This window comes from Heteronotia binoei, chromosome 7, assembly GCF_032191835.1.
Source record: "Heteronotia binoei isolate CCM8104 ecotype False Entrance Well chromosome 7, APGP_CSIRO_Hbin_v1, whole genome shotgun sequence".
NCBI lineage: Eukaryota > Metazoa > Chordata > Lepidosauria > Squamata > Gekkonidae > Heteronotia > Heteronotia binoei.
In genome coordinates this window covers 86,313,152-86,341,092 of record NC_083229.1, presented here as the reverse complement: position 1 = coordinate 86,341,092, position 27,941 = coordinate 86,313,152, and the positions used below count along the sequence as shown (strand labels likewise).

The window sequence follows — 27,941 nt, the reverse complement described above, 5'->3', positions numbered from 1 at the left end:
GTATCAGGGGAAGGTCTCAGCCTCTACGCCCTGTTGTTGGCCATCCAGAGGAACTGGTTGGTCACTGTGTGAGACAGGAAGCTGGACTTGCTGGATCACTCATCTGATCCTGGAGGGTTCTTCTTATGTGTAAAATGGACACTTAGTTTATACATAGTATGCTCATGAGTATGCTTTTATACATAGTATGTAAATGAGTGCTGATCCTTAAATCCAGTATTTAAAAATACTATGTTCTCAGAGACTGTATGTCTGTATTGTCCAGAACTTAAAAACCTTTAACTTTTTTCTCAAACAGCAACAGTTACCCTCCTGCCACATGAGGCTTTTCAGAATACTTTCAAAGATCTTTTTATTCTGATGGGGGATATCGACAGGTTGCTTACCTGTAACTGTAAATCTTTGAGTGGTCATCTGTGCATTCACACTCATGGGATAGAGCACCCATGCCGATCCCCGAATCGGTACCTAAAAAGCCTGGGATTTTTTTCGTGCTCAGCACCAGTGGGCATGCGCAGGCATCCCAGTACGCATGCTCACCGGAGCCAGCGCGAGGATCCCGCCAGTTCCTTCCTGACCACTGGAAGCCCCTAACATAGGGAGACCGTCAGCAGTGGGGAAGGAGGGCGGGTAGTGTGAATGCATAGATGACCACTCAAAGATCTACAGTTACAGGTAAGCAACCTGTCTATCTTCTTTGTGGTCTCTGTGCTTCACACTCATGGGAGATTAGCAAGCCAGACATACCTGGAGGCGGGAACAGACGTTCAACCAGAAGAGACAGCTTGCAGCACCACAGCTCCCAGACGAATTCTCTGCTGAGCATGCACATCCAGAACGATACGCTTCATGAAAGCATGAGGAGAGGACCAAGAGGCGGCCTTGCATACGTCCGTCAAGGAGACACTTTTCAGGAACGCCACCGACGTTGCCCTCGCTCTAGTAGAGTGTCCACAAATGGGTCCAGGCAACGGCTTCTTTGCCAGCAAGTAGTACAGCTTAATAGTTTCAGTAAGCCACTTCAAAAACCGCTGAGATGAAATTTTTGAACCAAATCTAGGAGCAGAATAGGAAACAAAAAGATGCTGGTCCTGACGAAAACTCTTAGAACAACTCAAGTAAAAAAGTAATGCACGCTTGACATCCAAAGCGTGCCACCGTTGTTCCTCGTCCGAGGAAGGCATGGGGTAAAACGTAGGTAACCAAACATCCAACTTAAGGTGAAACTGGGAAACCACCTTAGGGAGAAACGAAACATCAGGAGCCAACAAAACTCCCGACTCATGGAACACTAAATATGGGTGGTCACAACGCATAGCCATGAGCTCCCCTACATGGTGTGCTGATGTGATTGCCACCAAAAATGCAGTCTTCCAGGATAGAAACTATAGGGAACAGGTTGCCATTAGTTCAAAGGGACACCAGGACAACCTGTCCAATACTAATGGCAAATCTCACAACTGTGGAGGTGATCTAGACGGAGGATGCAATCTGACCCAATTTTTTCAGGAATTGCTTCAAATGAGGATGAGCAAACACCGAATGCCCCTCAACAGGCTCATGGTAAGTTGGTATTGCTGGTGAATAAACTTTAACAGAAGAAAAGGAAAGTCCAGCATCCACCAAAGACAACAGAAAGTCAAAAATCACCGATAGACCCAACCATTGGGGTGAGACTGCAGGATCAGTCAAAAACCGAAGGAAATAGGAAATACGGGTAGACAACTTTCTACTATTCAGAAAGACATGCTTGACTCTGTCTGAAAATTCACAGGGTCGATGAACCACGCCGTCAGCTTTAAATGAGGATCATTGTGGTGAAACACTTGCCCCTCCTGGGCTGACAGAAGGTCTGGTTCCGCTGGGAACTGATAAAACACTCTCCTCGCTAAACGGAGCAAAATCAGAAACCAGTTTTGCCGAGGTCCCCATGGCGTGATTAGTATGCACCTTGGTTTCTCTCTCACTATTTTGTTGACAACTTTCGTCAGCAGTGGAAGAGGCGGAAACAGATACAGGAACCAACCCTTCCATTGGAACATTAGACCGTCTCCCAAGGACACCGAATCCGTTCCTCCCCTGGTGCAGAACAGGGGATGCTTTCGATTCAGGGCTGTGGCGAAAACATCCACTTGAGGATACCCCCAGAGCTGGAACACCAGTTGAAGGAAGCGCCACTGCATCTCCCATTCGTGTGGAGATGCTGCTCCTCTGTTCAATGGATCCGCCTGAAGATTGAGTACTCCTGGAAGGTGTGCAGCCTTCACACAGGTGCCCTGCTCCAGACACTCCAGCCACATAAGAACATAAGAGAAGCCATGTTGGATCAGGCCAACGGCCCATCCAGTCCAACACTCTGTGTCACACAGTGGCAAAAAATTTTATATATACACACACACTGTGGCTAATAGCCACTGATGGACCTGTGTTCCATATTTTTATCTAAACCCCTCTTGAAGGTGGCCATAGTTCTATTACTAGCACACAGAGTCGTTGGGAGACTGCCCCGCCCTGCCTGTTGACATAACAAAGGGCTGTAGTATTGTCCGTCAACACGGCCATAGCCTTTTCCGCCACCAGGGGACGGAAGGACCTAAGGGTGAAATGAATTGCCAACAGTTCGAGGTAGTTTATATGGCAACGAGTCAGCTGTAGAGGCCACGGACCCCCCCCCCCCACACACAGAGAATCCATGTGGGCACCCCAGCCCCATAAGTACGCATCTATGGTGATTGTAACTGTCGTTATAGGCAGATGGAAGGGAGCTCCCTGACAGATGTTGTCTCTGGATGTCCACCATTCCAGGGCCCGAAGGATCAAAGGTGGAATCATGAACCTTTTTCAAGGTGAGTCCCGAAAAGACCGAAACTTTCTGAGGAACCAAAGTTGAAGCCCTCTCATTTGCAGTCTCGTGAACAGCAGCACACTGGTAGTCACTGCCATCAAGCCCAGCATCTGCTGCAGCTGATGTGCTGCATTTCCGGCTTTGAAAAAGATGAATCAAAGTAATAATGTACATGGCTCTCTGCTGAGGCAGAAAAGCACGATGAAGGTTCATTTCTAGCCAAGCCCCTATAAACTGAACTGTCTGTGATGGTATCAGATGGGACTTTTTCATGTTGACCTGCAGACCTAAGGTATTAAGAAGACAAAGAGTCGTTGCAATATGGCAGGACAGACGCTCTTCCGAATCCGCCACAAGGAGCCAGTCATCTATATACGGAAAAATGACTATGCCTTGAAGCCGAAGATGTGTGGCTACAACACTCATCATCATAGTAAACACCCGCGGTGCAGTACACAGGCCAAATGGAAGGGCTTTGAACTGAAAATGGTTGGAGCCTATCGCAAACCGGAGGAAATGCCTGTAAGATGGATGGATGCTGACATGGAAGCAGGCATCCTTTAGATCCAACGTTGCCCTCCAGTCCCCTTGGTTGATGAGGGGAAGGATTGTTTGCAGAGTAGACATCCGGAATTTCTGGTACACGATAAACTTGTTCAGATTTCAAAGGTGCATAATTGGTCTCAAACCCCCATCCCATTTGGGGACCAGGAAATAACGAGAATAGAACACCCCCCCCCCCCGTTCTGGCCACTACAGGGATCAGTTCTATGGCTTGTTTCTGCAAGAGGTTGCTCACCTCCTCTAGCAGAGGGGGGGGAAGGAGGTGTGGTGACAATCACTGACTGAGTCGGAACCTGAACAAAGTCTATCTTGTAACCTTCTGATATTATGGAGAGAACCATCTGCTGTGGATATGGACTCCCAAGCTGGTAGATGGTGATGGAGGCGGATGTGAGAAGAAGGGGCGGTGATGTGTGCGGCTGAAAAGTCAAAGGTCCTGCTTCTGAAGGCGGGAGCTCTTGGATTTATTAGTGGCTGCCGAGGCCGAAGCAAAGCGAGACTTGTTATTTTCCCTATAAGGAGATCTACTCTCTGTCTGTGAAGAACAAAGTCTCCAAGGTTGATCAGGGGAAAGTTTCTGATAAGGCCTCTTGGGCCAAGTTTTGTGCCACTGCTTAGGCTTGCCAGCCCGAGTAGCCACAGGACGCCAAGATTCCTCAAGGTCCTAATACTTTTGTCCATCTCCTGTAGGACACTATCAGTTGTCGAGCTGAAAAGACCTTCACCTTCAAAGGGAAGGTCTTTGACATAGGCCCTGGTGTCAGGCTGAAGGGCCGTAGACCGTAACCAAGAGTGACGGCGCAGGGAAACAGCAGAAGTAAGGGTCTTGGCAGAGACATCGACGTTTTGATGCAGCCAGCTGTTGTTTAGCCACAGAAAATCCCTTTATTTGCAGCTTCTTCAGCAAAGCTCACTTCTCCTCACTCATCGATGACATCAATGGTGTGAGCTGTTCCCAAACCGAATACTGATAGTGAGCCATACATGCAGCGTAGTTAGAGCTTTTTACTCCCAAAGCTCCCGCTGTGTGGAACCATCTGCCAGCATTGTTCATCTTCTTGCCCTCCTTATCAGGTGGGGAAGAGTGAGTTTTGCGCGCCTTGGAGAATGAAGAAACCACCACCGAATTGGGTTTGGGGTGAGAAAACAAAAACTCAGCACCAACCTCCTGGACACGATACATGTGGTCCAGGCATCGTGAGGAAATTGGTGTGGATGCCGACTTTGCCCAGGGCTCCTTCACTGCCTGCAGAATGACTTTGGTCACTGGAAGGGCCACAGCCGTCGATGTATCTCGCTGCATTATGTCAAATACAGTATCATCGACGACTGACTGCGGTTGGACCACCGAGAGGGAGAGAGACTGTGCCATACACTTCACCAGATCCCCATATGACTTGAGATCCTCCAAGGGGGGTATCGGAAGGTCCTCAGCTATGTGCAAGTTACTACCACACTTCCGCTGTCTTATCCGGATCATCGGTACTGACCTCAGAATCCGATGTCGAAGAATCTCTTCTCCCAGAGTGTTCAGATAACATCAGGGTTGAAGCACGTTCGGGTGACTGGAGTGATACCGATGGATAAGCCTGCTCCCCAGACTGCTCTCTGCATCTCTCAGGAGGAATCGACACCGATGCCGAAGGTGCACAACGAGTGGCAAAGTGATGCGAAACCCTCGAGAAGTGTGAAGCCTCTGAGCATTGGTCCCATTCCAGTAACTCATGGGGAGGGTACCAAGGATACGGCGATGGATATGAGTAAGGTCCAAATAAGCAAGGCCACTGACGTTGGTCCCACATAGGAGGTGACGGGAACCATTGAATCACAGCACTTGCCTCAATCTCCCTCCGTCCTGTAGTAGGCGGAAGTGGTGCTAAAGGTTTGCTCAGTGCCGAAGCCTTGACTTCCGATACCGAACCACTGTCGCTCCGACGACGCGATCCCGACCTGGACGAATGAGTCTGCTGGGTTTTGTCGATTTCCTACTCCGATCCCGAAAAATGGGTTGGCTGAAAACCGCATCTTTCCGATACCAATGGGCTTTGGGGACTGGGAGATGCTAGAATTCTCTGAGGTGGAGCAGCTTGCGCCGACACCGACTCCATCAAAACATCCCTAGAAGGGGAAGGAGTGAGGGAAAGTCTGTTCTTCCGCTTATCCTTCTATTTCGACTCCTTCAATTTCGACTTCTTAGGGAAAGACGATCGGGCCCCCAAATCGTCCCGGCGTTTCTTGGTTGGCGTGGTCTCCACTAACCCTTCAGAGGGTCGTTTTGTGGATCGACTCCGCTCAGTCGGCATACCCGTCTGTGATGGCGATGATGGATAGATTGATGTCGAAGCCATAATCTGGGTAGCGTCCCCCATCGATGCCGATAGGCCTGTAGCCATTTTCGGAGGACAAAGAGCCGACTCGACTAAAGCCGCCAATAGCCTTGCTGCCCGATTTTTCCGCGTCTGCCTCGAAAACCGCGAGCAATGCGGGCACGAATCGACACGATGTCCCTCGCCCAGGCACAACAAGCAGAGGGAGTGACCGTCCGGGGGTGCGATTTTACTACCACACTTCAGGCAGTACTTGAAGAACCCCCAACGCCTTTCCATAGGCACCGGAACCCATGAGGGAAGGGTGAAATTATGGCCCCGAGGGGCAAAGTCCAACACCAAGTTCTTTTTTTTTTTAACAACTAACAAGACTAAAAAGGCTAGGGAAAACAAAGAATGGGCAAGAAAAGGGAAAATCCAGAAGGATTACCAGGCACCGACCGGAGCAGTCAGAGATATCCTTTCAATGCGGCGGTCAGGAAAGAACTGGCGGGATCCTCGCACTGGCTCCAGTGAGATGGGATGCCTGTGCATGCCCAATGGTGCCGAGCGCGAAAAAATCCCAGGCTTTTTAGGTACCGATTCGGGGATCGGCGCGGGCGCTCTATCCCATGAGTATGAAGCACAGAGACCACTAAGAAGATCAGCTATCTACAAAGAAAGGCAAACTTACACTTCCATTTTATCTTCATGCCTCAAAATATCCCACCTACTAGATTTTTCTCTGCTATGCTCTTCTTCCAACTAAAAAAACTAACCCGCCCCCAAAAAACCCCCTCTCATAAAAACCCTTGTACATCCTTAAAAACAAATGGGACATGCATATTTTGTACTCAGGGACTGAACTCTTCTGCCTCTCTCCATTGTAAGACACTGGTCACAATATGTGGAATTGGAAGTAAGCCAAGCAGCTCTTTTCCCCATGGCCCTTGCCTGGCTGTGCAAGTACAAGGGGTAGACGGGAGGAAACAACAAAGCCTCTCTTGCCACCACACATGCTGAAATGCCAATCATACCACTATTTTGAAGACGAATGCTAGTGGAACTAGAGTTGCCCTAATTCCAATTTGTGTTTAACATATAATCTAATCCAGGGGTACCCAGCACAGTGCTCTTGGTGCCATGGTATCCACCACCACCCTTCCTGGTGTTTATAGAAAAGAGGGGCCAAGTAAAGCTTTTGCCCAGCAAGGCTTCCAATTGGCCACTGGGGGGTTGATTATATGTGCAGATTTTTAAATAATTGCTTTGGCCAGTATCTACTATCACAGCACAAGGATCTTCACTATGTAATTGAAAGTAAGTTGAGCAGTTGAGTAAGTTGCTGCTGGCTCTGCCTCCTGTGGCAGCCATTTTGTGTGGCTGTGTCAGAATTACAGAGATCCTCACAGGCTCAAAAAGGTTGGAGAATACTGATCTAATCAGATCCTGACTGGTCCAAGCTGAATAGGGGAATAAAAGAGAGTGGAATCTGTCATAAACTCACTCAGGGTCTATGTGTGCTTACATGTGTGTTATGTGTTCATGTGTGTGTACATGTAAGGTGTGTTCTTCTTTGTTGTACCACCACTCCAAATAAGATCCCAGTCTCCCACACTACCATGGACTTGGGGGACACTGGTAAAGGCTGCCTCTGAGTAAGAACAAATCGCAGTTATCTTAGCCCCTCTTCTACAAGCATAAGCAAGTGATCTAAGATTATATGAGGAGGTGAATCACAGTCTGCTTTATTACTACAGATTAACTGACTGCACAGACAGGGGAAATGGCTATATTTCCTACTGGTTACAGATTTGTCTGGAGGTGTTGGTGCAGGCAGGCAGTCTACTAAAGTGGGTTTTAGGGACCAGATCATTCCTGTCTTGTTCCATCTACACTTACTCCCACTTTGCTTCCAGGCTCAATTGAAGATGCTGAGATTAACCTTTAAAGCTCTATTTAGCTTGGAGCAAGCATACCTTTACCTTCTCACATATGAATTTATCCATTCATGTCATCTTTGAAGGCCTGGCTTCAGGTGCCCCTGGCATCTGAGGCAAAACAGGTGATAACCCGAGGAAGGACATTCTCTCTTTTGGCACTGAAACTTTTGAACTCCCTCTCCATACTCTTTTAATTTGAAATGTGTTAATGTTTGCCACCATAAGAGCCCTGTGGCACAGAGTGGTAAAGCTGCAGTACTGCAGTCTGAACTCTTTGTTAACGACCTGAGTTCGATCCCAGCGGAAGCTGGTTTCAGATAGCCGGCTAAGGTTGACTCAGCCTTCCATCCTTCCAAGGTCGGTAAAATGAGTACCCAGCTTGCTGGGGGGAAAGTGTAGATGACTGGAGAAGGCAATGGCAAACCACTCCATAAAAAAAGTCCACTGTGAAAATCCTGTGGAAGCAACGTCACCCCACAGTTGGAAACGACTGGTGCACAGGGGACTACCTTTACCTTTTTTACCTTGCCACCTTGGGACCATATCTGGATGAAAAGGCAACACAGAAATGCTTTAAATAAACAAATAAATACAAATAAATATGTCCTGGAGAAACTGAGCATATTTCATAGTCAAAATATGTTTGTATCTGAAAAAGTATTTAATAACATGGAAGTTATAAAAGTTTTGTGTAATATTGAGACTGAAAATTGTTCATGTAGCTTATATTAAAATGTAAAAAACCCTAAATGCACAATTCTCTAGTTTATAGTCTTTTATACCAAAGAATGTAAAGTACTTTCATAATGTGTGTGAAAACAGTTAGAATTTTGCAGCTGCCTTTGGAGAATAGCCTTTATTTTCTTTGCATTCTAATTATAGATGCATTTATTTATCAGTGCTGGGCTGTTCCAACAGAATGGAATCTCATTGTGCAAGGCAAAAACATACTTCAAGCATTTCAGAGAACTGAAATTACTAAAAATGTAGTATGTTGCTTTGAGACTCAAAGTGGTCTAGTTTTTCTCAAGAGCCAGTTTGGTGTAGTGGTTAAGTGTGCGGACTCTTATCTGGGAGAACCGGGTTTGATTCCCCACTCCTCCACTTGCACCTGCTGAAATGGCCTTGGGTCAGCCATAGCTCTGGCAGAGGTTGTCCTTGAAAGGGCAGCTGCTGTGAGAGCCCTCTCCAGCCCCACCCACCTCACAGGGTGTCTGTTGTGGGGGAGGAAGATAAAGGAGATTGTGAGCCGCTCTGAGACTCTTCGGAGTGGAGGGCGGGATATAAATCCAATATCTTCTTCTTCTTCTTCTTCTTATAGCATACAATTATCATTGCAATTTAAAAGGTGCAGTGATTCTTCTCTTCAAGTACTCCTCTTTCTGTTAATTCTATAGGGTATTATTTGAGAACTGCATTGTGTCAGTTCTAATCCGTTGTACTGGTTTGTTTAGTTTTAGCAACATAACTTTTGAACTTCCTTCTTTTTTTTGCCAGCTAGTAGCAATCCATTTACAGTACCCTGTGGTGTTTTCAAGGCAAGAGGTGTTCAGAGGTGGTTTTCCATTGCCTTCTTCTGCATAATGATCCTGGAATTCCTTGGCAGTTGCCTAACCAAATGCTAACCACAGCTGACCCTGCTGAGCTTGCTGAACTTTTGCCAGCCCATGTGTATTGGGAGGGAGTGGGAGGGCTTCCCTTTTGTCTTCTTGCTTTCTCCTCAATATGAGGCACAGTAATTCAGGTGAGATTGCCAAGGCACCTGGAGAAGAACAACTTGCTGTGGCCACCTGTCTAATTTCAACCAGCAACCAGAAACCTTGTAGGGCAGTAACCTTCCCTGGAACATGAGGTGGGTGCACTGGGCAATGGTGCTCAAAAGAGCCCCTGAGAATCAGTCTAATAAGATATTGATTGGTATTGTTTCTGGAATTCCTTTTCATCCATTTAATATTATAATCTATTTTTTTTTAAAAAAAATCAACTGCTACTTCAGGATTCATTTTCAAGTAGCCAACAATGGACATATGGACATATGAAGCTGCCTTATACTGAATCAGACCCTTGGTCCATCAAAGTTAGTATTGTCTACTCAGACTGGCAGCGGCTCTCCAAGGTCTCAAGCTGAGGTTTTTCACACCTATTTGCCTGGACCCTTTTTTGGAGATGCCAGGGATTGAACCTTGGACTTTCTGCTTACCAAGCAGATGCTCTACCACTGAGCCACTGTCCCTCCTCAAATGGACTCATTTGCATAAAGGGATGCATATTTTTTTGCTGCTGTATGGAAAGACCTCATGGTAATCAGTGGTACTGTAAACAGCTATAAAGCAGAGGTATATCAGGGAGAAATGGATTAATCCTTAGTGATAGTAGTAGATGACTTTATCTCCACACAGAAATACTTTTCTAGTATATGCAGAAAGTGGAAAGTATACTGAGGACCAGACCTCGGATTCAGTTGGAGCTCACAGGAGCACAGATCCTGAACCTTTCTGAGAGTTCCACCTCCATTGAATAGTATGTGCAGCTGCATAACAATCCCTGGATCAGCTCCACCACCTATTTTTCTACAAAATGACCCCTGCTGATGTCTAAAAAAGATTTTTTGTTTGTTTTTGCTTTTAGTCAGAAGGAGAAAAGAAAAAATGTGGCAACAAAAGGCATACTTTTTTGTTCTTTACAGTCTCTGAAAGAACTTGATTGTGCTAACTTGCACGTGACTGCAAAATGTGGTTTGAATGGTATTAACCTTTCTATGACTCGAATTCACTTCTGCTAGAAAGAAGCAGGAATTTCCACCAGTTCCCCTTCCCTCTTCATGTCTTCTGCAGCAATCTTTGCTGGTTTTGAGGATCATCTGACCCCTTCAGCACCTGCTTGCTGGGGGGCTGTAGACTACTGCAGTAGGAAAACCATCGTCTGAAAGAACTCTACTCCAGATTTGTTGAATACATAGTTTGGATTGTTGCGTCAGTTATATTCTAGCCCATCAAATTCTTCAGCAAGATAAGGTAAAGTGGGAATCATCATAGATATAATAAAAGCTGAACATGGTGGCTCGATCCTCAATTTTTATTCGAAGTTGTGGCTACCACAGGAGTGGCTGTTCATTCTGTCTGTCACCACTCTCCCCTGTCATTGGGTAGCCTCGCTGTGACCTGCCTACTGCCAGTCCTGTCAGGCCAGAACTCTATCAGAAGGCCACTGACCTTCATTTTCATTTTATTTAGTTTATATCCCGCCCTTCCCACCAAAGCGGCTCAGGGCGGCTCACAACACGAAAGTTCTAACATAGGATTAAGTTTTAAAATATTTCAATTTACAACATTTAAACAATAAACCAGTAAAAACAGTAAAACAAAGCCATTTACCAAAGTACCATACTACAGCCTTCTATTCGAAATTTTCAAGTACCGATCAGTTGTATGCCAACCGGAAGAGGACTGTCTTACAGGCCCTGTGGAACTGCCCAAGGTCCCACAGGACCCTCACCTCTTCTGGTAGCTGGTTCCACCAGCAAGGGTCTGTGATCAAAAAGACCCTGTCTCTGGTCGACTTAAGTTGGGCCTCCTTTGGCCCGGGGATTGCAAGCAGGTTTTGAGAACTCGATCTCAGCACTCTCTGGGGAACCTTTGAGTGAGACAGTTCTTTGCTGAGAGGTTCTTCTGGAACCTTACTGATTACTACTGCCTTTCCTCAGTCCATAACCTCCCCTGCCCAACAACAATGCCACTGTTTTGCTGCCTTCAACTAAAACTCGCTGCCTAAGTTTTACTTGCCCAGTGCACACACACTGGGATGCCAAGTCCAATTCAAGAAATATCTGGGGACTTTGGGCGTGGAGCCAGAAGACGCTGGGAGTGGAACCAGAAGCAAGGTTGTGACAAGCATAAATGAACTCCAAAGGGAGTTCTGGCCATCCCATTTAAAGGGACAACACACCTTTTAAATGCCTTCCCTCCCTTAAAATAATGAAGGATAGGGGTACCTCCTTTTGAGGCTCATAGAATTGGACCTCCTGGTCCAAACCTTTTGAAACATGGAGGGTGTTTTGAGCAGAGGCACAGGGTGCTATGCTGCAAATTAGGTGCATCTACCTCCAGAGCCCCAGATACCCATGGATCTATTCTCCATTATTCCTTATGGGAATCAATCTTCATAGCAAATAATGGAATGTGCAGCAGGCATTACACCACCCCCGCTTTCTGATGACCCTGAAGTGGGTGGAGGGCCTCCAAACTGGGGAATCCCCTGCACCCACCTGGGGATTGGTAACCCTAACCACCCCTACTGTTCGGGAGGTGAGGTATATATATTCTATTTATAAATATGCCAGACACTCCTCCTTATGGGGCAATGAATATCTGAACATCTGAAGCTGCCTTATACTAAATCAGACCCTTGGTCCATCAAAGTCAGTATTGTCTTCTCAGACTGGCAGCGGCTCTCCAGGGTCTCAAGCTGAGATTTTTCACACCTATTTGCCTGGACCCTTTTTCAGTGGAGATGCCAGGGATTGAACCTGGGACCTTCTGCTTCCCAAGCAGATGCTCTACCACTGAGCCACCGTCCCTCCCCCAATATTCTACCTCTACCTCTACATTTACAGCACAGTCTGTAGTTGAATCCAGTGTGAATTAATATCATGTGGCAGACATGCTTGCTTAAGTAACACTGAACATCATTTAATAACTATATAAACTGAAGCAAACTCTAACAGAAAACAGATCAACAGGCAGAAAAGGAATGTTCCATCACAACCGGGGGGGGGGAGGGGGAGGAAGTTCAGCACAAGAGAAACAGACTGTCTATATTCTAAACTCTCTATACTCAAGCCCCCTTTCCACCTGCAAATAGTCTTACCTCTTTCTATTCAAATTAGGCTACAGTGGGCTGCTTGCTTTAAGAGGCAAGAAACCTCTTGAAGGCTCCGTTTTGCTCCCCCCCCCATTTGGGAGGGGTGCCTGTCTTCCTTCCTTTCCCTTTATTTTATTCCTTTCTCCCAAACTTTTACATAACTCTCACTTCATTCATTTCTCTCTCTCTGTCATTTTCTTTCATTCTGTCTATCTTCCTTCTTTTTATTTCTCTCAGAGGCCTCATTTTGGGCAGGAGTTCACAGGAGTGGAATTCCAGAACAGCTACATTTTATTGTGCTCTTTTTCTTAATACCCCCCTCCAAAAATTACTTTCTTCTGGGCTCCATTGTTCAAACCCCCTGTGAGAATTTTGCTGAATTAAGATTTCACAAACTTTCTAATATTTTCCCCCACAAAATATGGGGAAATAACTAAAACATATAAAGCAGACATATAGAAATCTTCATGTCACTGTGGCCACATAGGAGAAAGTAATTTTAAAAGCAAGATGTAAGTAAGATGACAATTATAATTCATGAAGCATGTTATAGTAGACACTTAGCTGATATAATTTAGTACACCTTTTGGAGATGCCAAGGATATGTGGCATATGGAAAGAGTTATGCAAATGAATTGTGCTGATGAGTTCTAGCACCTCTTCTTCTACAAAATGACCCTTGCTCTCACTTCTCCCCCCCCCCATTTTTCTGTCTCCCTTCTGTTCTTTCTCTCATTCTTCCTCTCTATCTTTGTCTTTCTGTCTTTTTATTTCATTCTGGCTGCAATCATACACACTAAATAATACACTTTCAATTAGGGTTGCCAGGTCCAATTCAAGAAGTATCTGGGGACTTCGGGCGTGGAGCCAGGAGACTTTGGAGGTGGAGCGAGGAGGCATTGGGGTGGAGCCAGGAGCAAGGTTGTGACAAGCATAATTGAACTCCAAGGGGAGTTCTGGCCATCACATTTAAAGGGACTACATACCTTTTAAATGCATTCCCTCCAATGGAAATAATGAAAGATAGGGGCATATTTGGGGGGGCTCAGATAATTGGACCCCGTTTGAATCTTTTTGAAACTTGGACAGTTTTTTGAGGAGAGGCACCAGATGCTATGCTGCAAATTTGGTGCCTCCATCTCAAACAACAACTCCCCTAGAGCTCCAGATACCCACAGATCATTTTTCCATTATACCCTATGGGAATTGATCTTCATAGGGAATAATGGAGTGCCCAGCAGACATTTCCCTTCCCCACTTTCTGATGAACCTGAAGCGAGAGAAGGGCCTCCAAACTGCAGGATCCCCTGCCCCCACCTAGGTTTGAGTTGGGCAGATTGCTATAAGTCCAACCAAGCTTTTATGCTGGTTTGAAAGAACTTCTGGAGACCTATGGGTCCCTTTGTAAAGGAGAATGAGATTGTGTCTTGACAGACTTTGTAATATTTTGATAAATCCCAAACCTGAAGAAATCTTCATATGAAACAGGAAGTTGAAGTTAATAAACCTGTCGCAACTTTTTTCTGGGATTTGAAGATGATTTTCTACTGTGAAGTTGTATATGAAGCTGTTAATATTATGTATATTGATTTACAGACACACCTGTTAGATTAAATTTCTTCTATTGTTTGTTAATGGCACTTAGTAATTTTTGATCACAGCAGCCTGTTCAGGTCATTGGTTGCCCACCTGGGGATTGGCAACCTTACTTTCAATCCACTTCTAGTGTACTTTCTAACTGGATTTTTCTGTGGTAACTGGCCAAATCCAGATGGAAAGTGTTTTAAAACTGGATTGAAACTGCATTATTTAACGTGTGTAACGTGTGATTGAAACTGCATTGTTTAACTTGCGTGACTGCAGCCTCTGTCTGTCTACCTTCCTTCCTTCCATTTCTTTTTTTCCTCACTCTTTTCTCCCCATCTTTTCCCTACAATTTTTTCTTTGTCTCTCTCTTTCATTTTTGTCTTCCTTCCTTCTTTCCACCTACACATTCATCACCCCCCTCCTGAATATTTTTTCCAGGGCCCAATGTATTTTTTCCTACAATGGCCTTTTCTGCTAGTAGAACAGAATAACTGATCAAGTGAGCCACTAGCCTGTTTTTTCCTGTATATGTAGCTTTATCTTTGCTTGATAGTGACCTAAAAGTGACCTTAAGCAGCCTGAACTGAATAGCCTAGGATAACTTAATCTTGTCAGAACTTGGAAGGTAAGCAGGGTTGGCCTCATGGGGTTGCCATAAGTTAGCTGTGACTTGATGGCACTTTGACATGAAACAGCACACAGGGCATACAGCTGCCATCTGGCTCTTTTGCTGAATTTGGCTTTCCATGAGACATTGAGTGTGTACCAGTGGACTAAAACACACAAACTACAGCAAAGAACAAATTACAGAAGTATAATGATCCCAAGGAAGAGTGTACTGTATATACAACAAGGAAGATCCCAAGGAAGAGTGTACTGTATATACAACAAGGAAGATCCCAAGGAAGAGTGTACTGTATATACAACATATTTTCAAGTTGCACTGTATTTGAGCAAACAAACAAAAGATATGAACAGATGACAGACAATACAGATTGAATATCTTACTATAAGTATTACCTAGCAAAGTTAAGCCTTTTAACTTATCACTGTTTTCAACAGTAAACACATGCTTCATTCTAATTGAAATCAATAAATCAATATATAATCAATATATTCATTCTAATTGAAATCAATATAGCACCACTATATTAATATTAATTTTATCGTTTTTAGAATTTTAATAGATTTTAATCAACTGTAGTTTAATATTGTTAAATATTGCACAATGTATGTATTGAATCTCTGTTGTTAGCCGCCCTGAGCCTGCTCTGGCGGGGAGGGCGGGATATAAATAAAATTTGATGATGATGATGATGATGAAATCTATGTCAAAATGTGCTGCTCTGACCTGGATAGCCCAGATGAGCCCGATCTCATCAGATCTTGGAAGCTAAGCAGGGTTGACTTTGGCAATTACTTGGATGGAAGACCTCCTTGAAATCTCAGAGGTGGGGGAAGGCTTTATGCAGCCATCACTCTGAATGTACTTCAGGCCCCCTATGTTTTATTACTCGAGGAATGAGTAGTAAAGTTATTTGTTTTAAACAAGCTTACTCACCAGCACATTTTGTCCTTGTTTTAAGAGCTGGACCAGGCGATCCAGTACCTCCTTCACCTGGTCTAGTGAGCAGCACACTAATTTCATATTCTGTGTCAGGATCCAGGTGTCCAATTTTATAGCTTGTGGAGTCAACAGGTTGTATGTCATACCAACTTCCACTTGAAGTGCGATATTCTACCTCTCGTTCAATAATGGGCCCATCTCCATTGATAGAATTTGCATTCAACTGTATCCATAAGTAGGTTGCACCAACAGAGGACAGCTGAGGTGGCGCAATAGGAACAGGTGGCTCTGAAACAATAAAAATTGCAATTAAGACAACAATACAATACAGTTATCAATACTTGTATAAGATTTTAGCTTTCTTTTAAAAAATTCCAATCTAAATATTTACGTTACATACTATATTCATAAACTGTGAGTATTGTGACTATTAGCCTCTGTCTTTTTTTCTCTTCAGCTTTCAAGATACAGGATAATACCTCAACAGATTTACAGGTAAGTTTATTTTACAGATACAGATTTTCTTCACTGGGGTTTTGGCTTATCCACAGTTCTGTTTGTTCTCAAAGAGTTATTTCCCTTTTCTTTCTTTCCTCCTTTCCTTCTTTTGGAGTGCAGAACTGTAGGATAGCAAATCCCTGAATCCTCAGTCCATACCATCAGGGCAAGAGATAGGTTTCTTTGGCTGTAGTTCATGGCCCAGTCACTGAATTGCAATGTTGGTCACAGGCTTCCCTTGACCTCAAACAAACTCCTCAGGGCCAAACTATACATTTACATGAGGTCATCACTGTAGCTTAGGCTTCCCAATCCCCAGGTCCCAGCGGGGGATCCCCTGGTTTTACAGGCTTCCCCCCTCCCCCAGCCAACTGGCCAGCGGGGGAAGCTCCACCCCCATAGCCATTATGCACCTCCAGGAACGATTCCCATAGGGAATGATGGGGAATTGATCCGTGGGTGTCAGGGGCTCTGGGGGGGCTGTTTTTTGAGGTAGATGCGCCAAATTTTCAGTATAGCATCTAGTGCCTCTCCCCAAAATACCTCCCAAGTTTCAAAAATATTGGACCAGGGGGTCCAATTCTATGAGCCCCAAAAGAAGGTGCCCCTATCCTTCATTATTTTCTATGGAAGGAAGGCATTCTAAAATGTGGGCTGTCCCTTTAAATGTGATGGCCAGAACTCCCTTGGAGTTCAATTATGCTTGTCACACCCTTGCTCCTGGCTCCGCACCCAGTGTCTCCTGGCTCCACCCCCAAAGTCTCCTGGCTCCACCCCCAAAGTCCCCAGATATTTCTTGAATTGGACTTGGCAACCCTACTCGTGACTGAGGAAGGCGTGGCTGAAACCGCTCTCTTGTTCAAGTTTTTTTTCCCCTTCTCCGTGATTTATTTCAACAAAACTGAAGATTGCATCTCAAGTACAAGACTTAGGACTGTATGAATCTCGTGCACTCGGTCTTTTGGAAGCAAATTGCAACTTGTGAATGTTGATGTGTATTTCTTTAATAATATCGTGTGTATGTGCTAGTCGTTTTTTTGTATTTTTTTGCCATATTCTCACTGAGTATCCTCTGTATTCACCAAATCCCCAGGTGGGGGCAGGGGATCCCCCGGTTTGGAGGCCCTCCCCCCCCTTCAGGGTCATCAGAAAGCGGGGGGGAGGGGGAAGAGAAATGTCTGCTGGGAACTCTTTTATTCCCTAAGGAGACTTATTCCCATAGAGAATAATGGAGAATTGATCCACAGGTATCTGGGGCTCTGGGGGATGGGCTGTTGTTTTAGATAGAGGCACCAAATTTTCAGCATAGCATCCAGTGCCCCTCCCCAAAATACCCCCCAAGTTTCAAAAAAAAAAAAATAGAACAGGGGGTCCAATTCTATGAGCCCCAAAAGAAGCTGCCCTTATCCTTCATTATTTCCTATGGAAGGAAGGCATTGAAAAGGTGTGTGGTTATTTAAATGTGATGGCCAGAACTCCCTTTGGAGTTCAATTATGCTTGTCGTAACCTTGATCCTGGCTCCACCCCCAAAGTCTCCTGGCTCCACCCCCAAAGTCCCCAGATGTTTCTCGAATTGGACTTGGCAACCCTACTGTAGCTGCAAGTTTTCATTGGCAATTGCATTCAGAAGCTCCGCAGGCATCTGATTCATATCAGTACTGCAGTGAAGGGGAAAGGGGGTTCCTGCCCTCCCCTCTCACTGTTTTTTCCGAACCTAATTTTTTAATTTATTTATCAGAATTATATCCCGCCCTCCCCTGACAGGCCCCGATAGGGTTGTTTTTTCCAACCCTAAATAGCACCAGCAACCATATTCAGACACTATTCAGGGTTGGGGAAATGGCACTGGTGAAGGCAGGGGCCCCTCTGTGTTCTGATCACAAAGTGAATCAGGCTGCCACAATGCTTCTAAATAGAATTACCAAGAACTTGCATCTGCAGTATATCCGCAAGTCCCCATGATGAACTTGTATAAAACGTAATGCTTAGTTTGGCCCTCAGCATTCTAATAACGTGTCTGCATTGCTCGCTTATTACATTTATAGTCTGAGAATGTCCCTGACTTATTCCTAATTTTGGCATATGTTGCTATAGAATACTGGTGGGGAACAGCTATTACCCAGGAGGAGGCTTTTTGTAGCAGGAACTCCTTTGCATATTAGGCCACATACCCCTGATATAGTCAATCCTCCAAGAGCTTACAGTAGGCCCTGTACTAAGCGAGCCCTCTAAGCCAGCAGTCCCCAACCACCAGGCCCCGGACCGATACCGGTCTGTGGCCCATCAGCAACCGGGCCGCCAGCTGAGCTGCCCCCCGCGGTGCTCCACAGCCTCCTGCCACCCCGTGCTGCCTCCTCCTTCTCCTCCTTCTGCGTTTGTTATGTTAAGCCGGGGAAAGCGCCTTCCCGGCTCTTTAAAAGCTCATCTCCCTCCCCTGCGGCAGCAGTTGATCCGTGGAAGAAACTGGCAGCAGCAGCGAGCGACCGCTGAACAAGCCGTGCTGCCCTTGCCTCCAAAGGCAAAGGCAGTGTCGCTTGTTTAGCAGATCGCTCACCATTGCTGCCACGGGGGGGAGGGGGGGCAAGCTTTTAAAGAGCCAGGAAGACGCTTCCCCTGGCTTAACATAATGAACATGGAGGGAGGAGGAGGTGACGCAGGAGGAGGAGGTGAGGCGGGGTGGCTGCGCGGTGTGGGAAGGCCAAATTCAGTTCCCCCACCCTGTGGTTCCCCCACCCTGCCGGTCCCTGGTGCCAAAAAGGCTGGGGACCACTGCTCTAAGCTCTTGGAGGATTCGCTGCATCACGGGTGTGTGGCCTAATATGCAAAGGAGTTTCTACTACAAAAAAGCCCTGGCTACCTCTAAGGAGGCAATAAAGGTTAAGAAGCATCAGGTATTTAGGAACTGAATTTCACTGTTATTTGTACTAACCAAGCTTCTACCCTTGTACCAAAAATGAAATTGACAAATTGTATCCAGTTGGTTCCCTATCTACCAAAAGCAGTCCTCCTCACATTAAAATAAAAAATGTTAAATAGCTTTGAATAAATTGTTTAAAAGCCTGAACAAAAACAAGGTATCTAATCCAGTCATCAATCAGTACAGTATTTTACAGAATAAGATACTTAGATTTTCTGCCTCTTGAAAATCATGGTAAAAATTCAACTTCTTTTTGGGAATTAATTACTAACTTGCCACTTTATATATAAATGTTTATATACTCACTGTAGTTTAGGTAACATTTTCCACTTCACTTGTAATAATTTAAGAGAAGAAAAGGACTCTACTTCTAAAACTTAGTAAAATATGCTTAATCTATGCATCAGATTCATTATGACATAATATTTTATAGTTTGTGGAGAAACGCCATCTTAGTTAATGGTGGTGCTTGGTTGGGAGGGAACATGAAACTGCTAAGGCAGGGTTTGTGGCTTAGCCTTCCCTTCATTCCCTCCTCCCTTCCGAAGTTAAACCATCACCTCGAGGGGGAAAGCCTCCTAGAGGGGCAGGAAGTTCTTTTTTTTATTGGAGTGAGGCGGGAAAAGGGCAGTTCTTGGCTGGCCCTCAAGGAGAGAGGTTGTCAGTCTGTGGGCTCCTGACTGTGGGAGAGGCCTGCTCCTGGGAGAGAGGAGGAGTGGACTCGAGGCAGTCAGACCGAGGAAGTCATTCACAAGGCAGGGCAAGTTTAGACCAGGGACGGGAGGATGTGTTTAAATCCACCTTTTATTTGTCCTTCTGGTTGCTGTTCAGGTGCTGTGCTAAACTTTTACATGCAACTGCTTGTGTTTTTTTTTCCTTTTTCTCTTCTAATTAAAAATTTTAATGTTTTGAATGCTAGCCGTCAAACTTTGTACCACATAGATCTCCAACCACTTCAGACCACGCTGCTTTATGAAGGGGGCCCCGGGGAAGGGGAAAGGCATGTAGTTGGATAAGGTGCCAATCCTCCAGGGGTTCCCCAAAGAAGTGCTGTCGCCTCTGTGATACCCAAGTACAGGGTGGCAGAGGACCTTGAGGCCTGGCCTCAGAGCTGGAGAGGGGGATTGGGAGTCCTGTTCCTCTCAGTCCGAACCCCTGGGCTGAGCAAATGGTGGCAGTGAGCCCAAGTGGCCGGAGAAGAAATAACTCCCTCCAAAAAGGGAGGGGGGCTCGGGAAATGGGGTCTGGTAGGCAGACCAGAGCCATTCCATCACATAGTTCATACTGTATTTTTATTCATTTATTAGTAGCTATATCCAGTATCTAAAATGTGTTTCCTTGCCTCAGCCTCGGACTACGGTTAATGATGGCACTTAGATGGTAAATGTCATAAAGAAAACATACAGCTACAAGATGCAACATTACATATTTCCACATTAAAGAGCTGTTGCCACTGTCTCCCACAGGATAAAAAGTGACAAATTTGGCAGTAACTCAAAATGATGGCAAAAGTGACTATTATTATTGTTCAATGCCGACTCAGATATCAGATTAAATATATAGTGTACATTAAGAAAACAATTTATCATGTAACCATTTAGAATCATCAAGGGACAATGCTAAACTAGCTTAACCATTTCAATATTTAATAATTCATTGCAAAGACACAGTTTCTCCACTACTTATAAATGAAAGCTTTATGCAGAATGTGTGCAATTTACATAGCTGTTCTAAGCTCAAAATGATTTAGCTTCATTTTTAATCATTAGACTGTTTCTTCAACCAAAACATGGAATGGAACTTTGATAGAACATCCTGAGGCACTTAGATAGCCATGCTGAAACAAAAGTCAATTACACTCAAATTTGAAGTGCTAGTAAAGGACTGTTGAACTGCCATTCAAAATTCAAGCTCAGGACTGAGGCTACAGAGGTTAGTGTTTACACCGATTCATTTTAGCTCTTACAGGTATTTGAAATAGACTTGAACTTAATGATTTTTCATCCCTCAGGGTATTTTCTGAACTCCAAACTATGGGGTCCAGGCAAAGCATTGTTTGTTTTGTTCTAGAGCAGGATGTTTGATACATAATATGAAACTAACCACAAGGAAATACTGCATGGAGCACAGCAATTCAGAACTGAACTTGCAAACGTGGCATTACTGAAAACTTCTGTTTGGAGTATTTACAAGGAAAGTGTGATGATGAACCCTGGAGCAGTATTCACACATGCAAATTATTAAGTGGAGTTGCAGTGCAAGTGATGAACAAGCATTTGAGAAGAGATTCTATAATGGCTAAAATGTGAAGATGGCCTGAAACTATAAAGTGGATTTATTCATGCACCAGCTTCCCATGCAAATTGTCCTTTGCCACATAGTTTTCTCCTTTTGCCATACCTTTCTGTTAGGATTGTTGCTGTTGTTGGGTAAGGCTGATTTTACATTTGTTAGCCCTTTGTCTTCAACCTGAAAATCTGATTTCAGTTCTCCCTTCTGCTGATCCCCTTATACTTTATTTTGTCCCATTTTCTGTTTCCTTACACCAATGACTGTGTTCTTTTCATGTCGTTATGTAGAAATGATGTGCACTGTATATATAAAGTCTCATATAAATGGTGTATAAAATCATACATCCATAATGCAAATTGATGTACAAAAACCAACAATGAAAAGCAGAGAATAAGACCTTAAGGGTTTTTTTTTAAAATAAAGAACTTAACAATTGTGACCAGGATGATATAGTAGAAGACAATCAATTTGGATTATAAAGGAGTTCAATTCTGCACTTACAAATTTACTATCTTACTCCAACCCAAATTTACTCCAAGAACAGGATGGCTTGATTCTATGTATGAGTCCTGACCTGGATAGCCCAGGTAGCCTGATCTTGTCAGATCTCAGAAGCTAAGTAGGGTTGGCCCTGGCTAGTATTTGGATGGGAGACATTCAAGGAATCTCCTGTCTTTAAAACCAGCAAAAACCAAAACCAACCCCCCCCCCTACTTCGAGTAGCCAGGAGTAAATGCAGGGTACATATATTATAAATAATGAAAATGAATACTAATTTCAACTGATACAATTAATAGGGATTACTGCAGAAATCTGTCCAGATAAACTCTCAAGTGGTTGCTGTTAACACATACAACCAACAATATAGGATTATTTGAATTAAAGGTAGACAGATTTTACTTTGGTACACAAGGTATATCCATAGGTTGAGTACCTTCATCAAACTGTACTGATTTTTCATGACAGCTATGGATGTTTACCCAGAATCATAAAAAAGAAGTTTCACAGCAGTTTATCCAATAATTCGAAGAGCTATTGTAGAAGATTTAATTGAATCAGTATATGCCATGGATGATAAAAGTGTAATCTAAATCACATCATTTCAGAATTAAATAATTATAGGTTCTGCCTACCTGCTGTTAACAAAAGATAGCTGTCAGTTTAACTTTTTTGCTGACAAGATGATCTTTCCTATACCAGGTAAGATTTTACTGCACATTAGCAGCTCTGAGTCATTTTTGTTACAAAGTCAGAAGACTCTGGAATAGGGATGGGTATGAACCGGGGCATGAAATAAAGTTCGTGCCACACTTGGGCCAGTTTGGGGGTATAAAGTAATGTTCATGGAAGCATGTGCGTCACAAACATTTCCTGAACTTTGGGGGCAGTTCGGGAAATGGATGTTTCCCAGAAAACCAGCATTGCTCAATCAAGCTCCAAGGCAATGGTGGGAGCGGAATTCTCTCCAGCCTTGGAAACACCAATAGGGACCCTCCAAAGCTTGACAGGCACTGCTGTCTGCCAACAACGGAGCTCCCATTCAGCTCTATGGGATCTGAAAGCTATATAAAGCACAAGCTGCAGCCCAGCCCTCCTTTGTTGGGTTTTGCAGTAAGTTTGAGTGTCAAGAATCTACCTCAACCTGTAGCCTCTTGTCATGTAACAAGGGACTATTGTTTTGGGAACGATGGGGAGTATCTGTAACTGGCAGATGAGACAGTTTACTTCCTTATCTGAACTATGTAACTGCTGCTTTGCTCTTGTATCTTCCTCTTTTGCAGAAAATTAAAATTAGTACTTTGGTAAGTAATTATTAAGTTTCAGTATGGGCTGAAAAATTACAAGATATGCCCAAATTTGATTTAAAAAAACAAAAACAAAACAGTTTTGTCCATTGTAGATATATAGTACAGTGAAATGCCTTTCAATTTCTTGCACAGTGGCAATGCTCTTGCATCAAGACATCTGCAAGGCACTAACAAAAAACTTGGAACATTGTCGTGAACTGTATTCATGATGCTTGCCAGTGAGCATCACTTGATGTAGGACTGTTTTTCCTCTAAATTACTGTGTGTGTATTTCATGATTGTCTCCCACCTAGTAAATTTTATTTTCTTGTTTTTAAGTGTTATTCTGTTGACATGTTGTGCTATGGCCAAACAAACTTAAAATATATGTATATGTGTTTTAAAATAACACCTTTTTATCAGTTTGTTTTATCAGTTTGTTTTAAATATATGTATATGTGTTTTAAAATAACACCTTTTATCAAACACATTTACTAATTTAACAACTCTAATTATACATATTTAATATTATCATTAATCTTTTCATAGTTTTCAAAAACTACTTCCCCCTTAATTTTGCAATATCTGCTATCTTAGAAAGATCACTGTACTTTCAATGCTATTTTAGGTAATAAATCTTTCATCTGACAAGGAGAAGATATAAATGCCATGATCAGTGCAGATGGTTGCCCTCTCATACCCTTACTTAAAAATCTAACAAAACTCCTTCTGGCCAGTCTGACACCTAGGTTTACCTGGTACAAACTCAATAAGCAGTTTGAACTCTGCAATAATCTGGTATCTTCTCAGACAGGATCATTCTGTTCTCATAAATCTAATCTATGTTTCAGGTGACCAATATCAGAAAAACAACCTTACCTCTATGGAATGTATGTAAAATACTTATTATCAGGGCTTTTTTGTAGAAAAGGCCAGCAGGAACTAATTTGCATATTATATAGAAGAAAAGGTGGCTGCCTTATATGCCCAACTGTCGAAATTTACCAAAGAAAATTATTACCGCAGCTGCTCTATGGAGCTCCATTATGGGCCTCTGGAAATCTCCACTCTCTAGAAGTCTCCCAGAATAAATTTACACATAGGCTTCTTGCGGTTCCTCCTTCAACACCTTCGCCAATGACTAGACTGGAGTTATCTCTCCCTCATGTAAGAACTTTAGTCTATAAATTGGCTATTAATTTCTGGCTAAAGATTATTTTCCATATGACATCGGAACTGTTAATTTTGGCATATGGGGAAATGAAGGATAGATCGTGGCGCAGTTTTATTTTGGAAATAGTGGCTAAGCTTGGGTTTTCAGTTGATTCCCTGGGCTCCCTTGGGTTTGATATTGCTAAATCCTTGGTTAAGCAAAGGTTGATAGACCAATCTATCCAAGCCGATAGGGGAATTATAGGCGAACTGAAAACTTCTGTGATTTATAGCCAGCTGCCCTTGTCGCTTCTGTTACTTCCCCCATATTTTGTAAATTTGACGAACTTTAAGCATCGGAAAGCCTTCACGAGGGCTCGCTTTGATTTACTGCCAATACTGGCCAATGAAGGCCGGTTTACGCAGATTCCTTTTCAGGAAAGAGTTTGTACTTGTGACCTAACATCCATTGAGGACCTCTATCACTCCCTATTTTATTGTCCTGATTTTAAGATTGAACGGAATAGGTTTCTGGATCGTATTTTATCTTCTCTTTTTGGTAAGTCAAATCACGAGAAACTTCTTGCTGTCTGACAGAGACAGACATATTACCCTCCAAGTTGCAAGATTCATGACTGGCATTATGGAAAAGAAAATGAAGACGGTAGCACACTAATTGCTCATTATTATTATTCTGGGTAGCTTACTAGTGCGGTACCGGTTAAATTTTGTTCTGATGTTTTAAATTTTATATCTGCTTTTTAAAATTGAGTTTTATTGTATCTTATTGTATTAAGGCATGAGGTATTCTGTTTTTGTATGCTATGGCAATATGTGCGGAACATATTGCTCAGTTCCGCAGGGCCTGTCAGACAACCCTCTTCCGGTTGGCCTATAACTAACCGGCATAGGAAACTAAGTGTAGCTCTATTAGACTTCTGCTTTGTTTTTATATTTTAAATGTTTTTAACTTAATATTGTTATTGTTATGTCGGATTTCATGTGTTGTGAGACGCCCTGAGCCACGTTGGTGGGAAGGGCGGGATACAAATCATAAATAAACTAAACTAAACTAATGCAATAAACTGGTTATTATTATTATTTATTATTTGCATATTAGGCCACACCTTTTGATGCCAAGTCAGCTGGAACTGTGTTCCTGCTCAAAAAAGCCATTATTATTATTATTATTATTATTATTATTATTATTATTATTATTTCTTCAATTTGATGACTTGCCCCATCCCAGCTAATGCTGGGCTCTGCACAATTTACAACATTGGATAATAAATACAGTCATATAAAAACCAATAAAATCAATTAACTAAAATATATTGTAAAACCCCCAAAGGCATCCTATTAGCATTCTTGGTTCCAGATTTCTGGATGCTGCATCGGTGGAAACCCCATAAAGGGGGAAAGGTGCCAGCTTGGCAACTGTCACTGTCCTAATAAAAAACCTGGCAGAACATTTCTGCCTTACTGGCCCTGCGGAACTGTCATAGATCTCATAGGGCCATGATATTCTCTGGCAAAGAATGCTAATAGGATGCCTTTGGGGGTTTTACAATATATTTTCAGTCCTGGCCCTCATCAAGGGCAGCTGGGCCTCTTTAGGGCTGGAGATCACAGTTTCTACTAGTACAGCGTGATGTGCTTCCAGGGATACAGAGGAGGAGGAGGTTCCTTTGATATGCCAGTCCCAGACTGCTCAAGGCCTTAAAGGTCATAAACAAAACCTTGAATCTGACTATACTTCCCCAAATATGTTTAATCAATCTGCCAGTTTTCCTTCTCTACAACGTTTGATTACTTGTGTGTCAATTGTTGGAAAAGAGGTACTGGCTGGGTTTTCTACTCATTTTAACAGTACACGAGTTATCTGATAACTACAATTCTGTTTCTTGAATTGGATAAAATGACACTTCTACCCAGTTGCTTGACAAACATAGAACAGAAGTTCGTATACTGTAAACATATAGACTGACAAATAATTGGAAATACTTAAGTCTTGCTTATTAAAATCAATATTTAAGTAAACATTCAAATATCAATTTTAACATTTTGACAAGTCATATAACACATTCACTAAATTTCTAATGGACCAGCTTTTGTGAAATTGTATTGAAACTAAATAGGTAATACAATATCCTTTTTTCTTTTTGAAAACCTGACAAAACAAATGTCTAAACTGGAATACATTCATCCATCCCAATCACGTAAGGGTGGCACATTCTGTAAATTATGTTCCATCTATAGAGGTGGCACAAATAAGGAAAATGCAGTTCAGTTTGTGGTTTATGGCATGATTGGTTAATGAGCCACAGATCATCATAAACTTTTAGGAGTCCAATGAACTGGCTCAGATTGTGAGGTTCATGACCTGGTAGAAAAGTCCACCTGTAAGGAAAAGCCCCCTACTTTTCATATACATGGACATTGTGACCACCAGTATGGTTGCCAGGGTACCTGGAGTTTTCACTCGCACACATCTGCTCTAAGAAGTGGACTTTGCCCACGGTTTCTAAGGCTTATGTGGATACTATAAGCCTCAGCTTTGCAGCAGCATTCTACATCTCTGGATGGGTGTTAGCCAGAACTACAGACAAGCTTCCAGCTGCTCCTTGTGTGCCCAGTCTTGGCCACTACAGTGGAAGAAGCCACGCCACCCTGAAATGTACAGGCAAACAGTTTCCAGCCTGTTTCCATGAACCAAAGGCTAACACCACCAGAATCCATCTTGTTTTCCTGATTCCATATCCAACAGCTGCTTCAACTTCTACATAAGGCAATCAAGCATATCATAGGCGTGGATCCTGCCAGACCACTCAAGCCTTTGTCCAACAGAACTCAAGACAAAGACTGGTGCCAAGAAGAAGACTAAAGAAGAGGAAGACCATCTTCAGCCAGAGCCAAGTTCCTTTGTACAAAACTGGGTGTTACCTAGGCCACAATTTGATTCTCTATTGTCACCCTTTTAGATAAGTCCATTTAATCTTAAGTGTTCCCCACCCAGTAATCACTTCTATTCTTCTTCCCAACTGTCACTTTGGAGCCTCCCCCAGGTCCGTTTCAACCTGAAAGTTTACTCAGGTACTCCTGGACCAAGCTTGTTCATTGGTCAGTCATGGGCACCCAATTCGGTGCCACCAATTAACTTGCTATTCGCTACTAAGAAGTCCAGACCTTATGGTCACTGCAGAGCCTCTCCTTTTTCCTTCCTCATACCTCCCAGCCCCGAGGGTCTAAGGTAGTCTATTTAACCTCTGACCCAACTCCACTCATCTGTGCATCTAACAGTACCCCAGTTCCACTGTCTAGATCCATCCCCAATTCTGGCCACAGTTTTGGGTCCATTTCCCCTGTCCTCTTTTGTCTCCATTGGAGCCTTCCTTGAAGACTACAATAGGTAAATATCACCCTGTTTGTCTACCCATGTGTTGTCTCTATATCTCTCTATATATTTCCTAGGACTGTATGTATGATTGTATGAGTATTCTATCTTGTATGTATGCCTATATTTTGTAGAATAAATTGTAATTGTTTTACTTAATTATAGTCCTTAATATTTTAAGCATTGCTCTCTGGATGGTTAATCTTGTATACATTGGGAAAAGATCCT

General features: G+C 43.4%; 1 protein-coding gene across 18 annotated transcripts in view; it reads right to left on the bottom strand.

Annotated features, from left to right (window-relative positions):
- The window catches only part of PTPRM (protein tyrosine phosphatase receptor type M), a 792,664-nt gene that overhangs the window by 421,567 nt on the left and 343,156 nt on the right, over positions 1 to 27,941 (bottom strand). For all 18 annotated transcript variants that reach the window (XM_060243981.1, XM_060243978.1, XM_060243979.1 and 15 more), the window contains exon 7: positions 15,667 to 15,960. In XM_060243981.1, the coding sequence (XP_060099964.1) occupies positions 15,667 to 15,960 (294 nt within the window). The remainder of the gene's footprint in view (positions 1 to 15,666; positions 15,961 to 27,941) is intronic.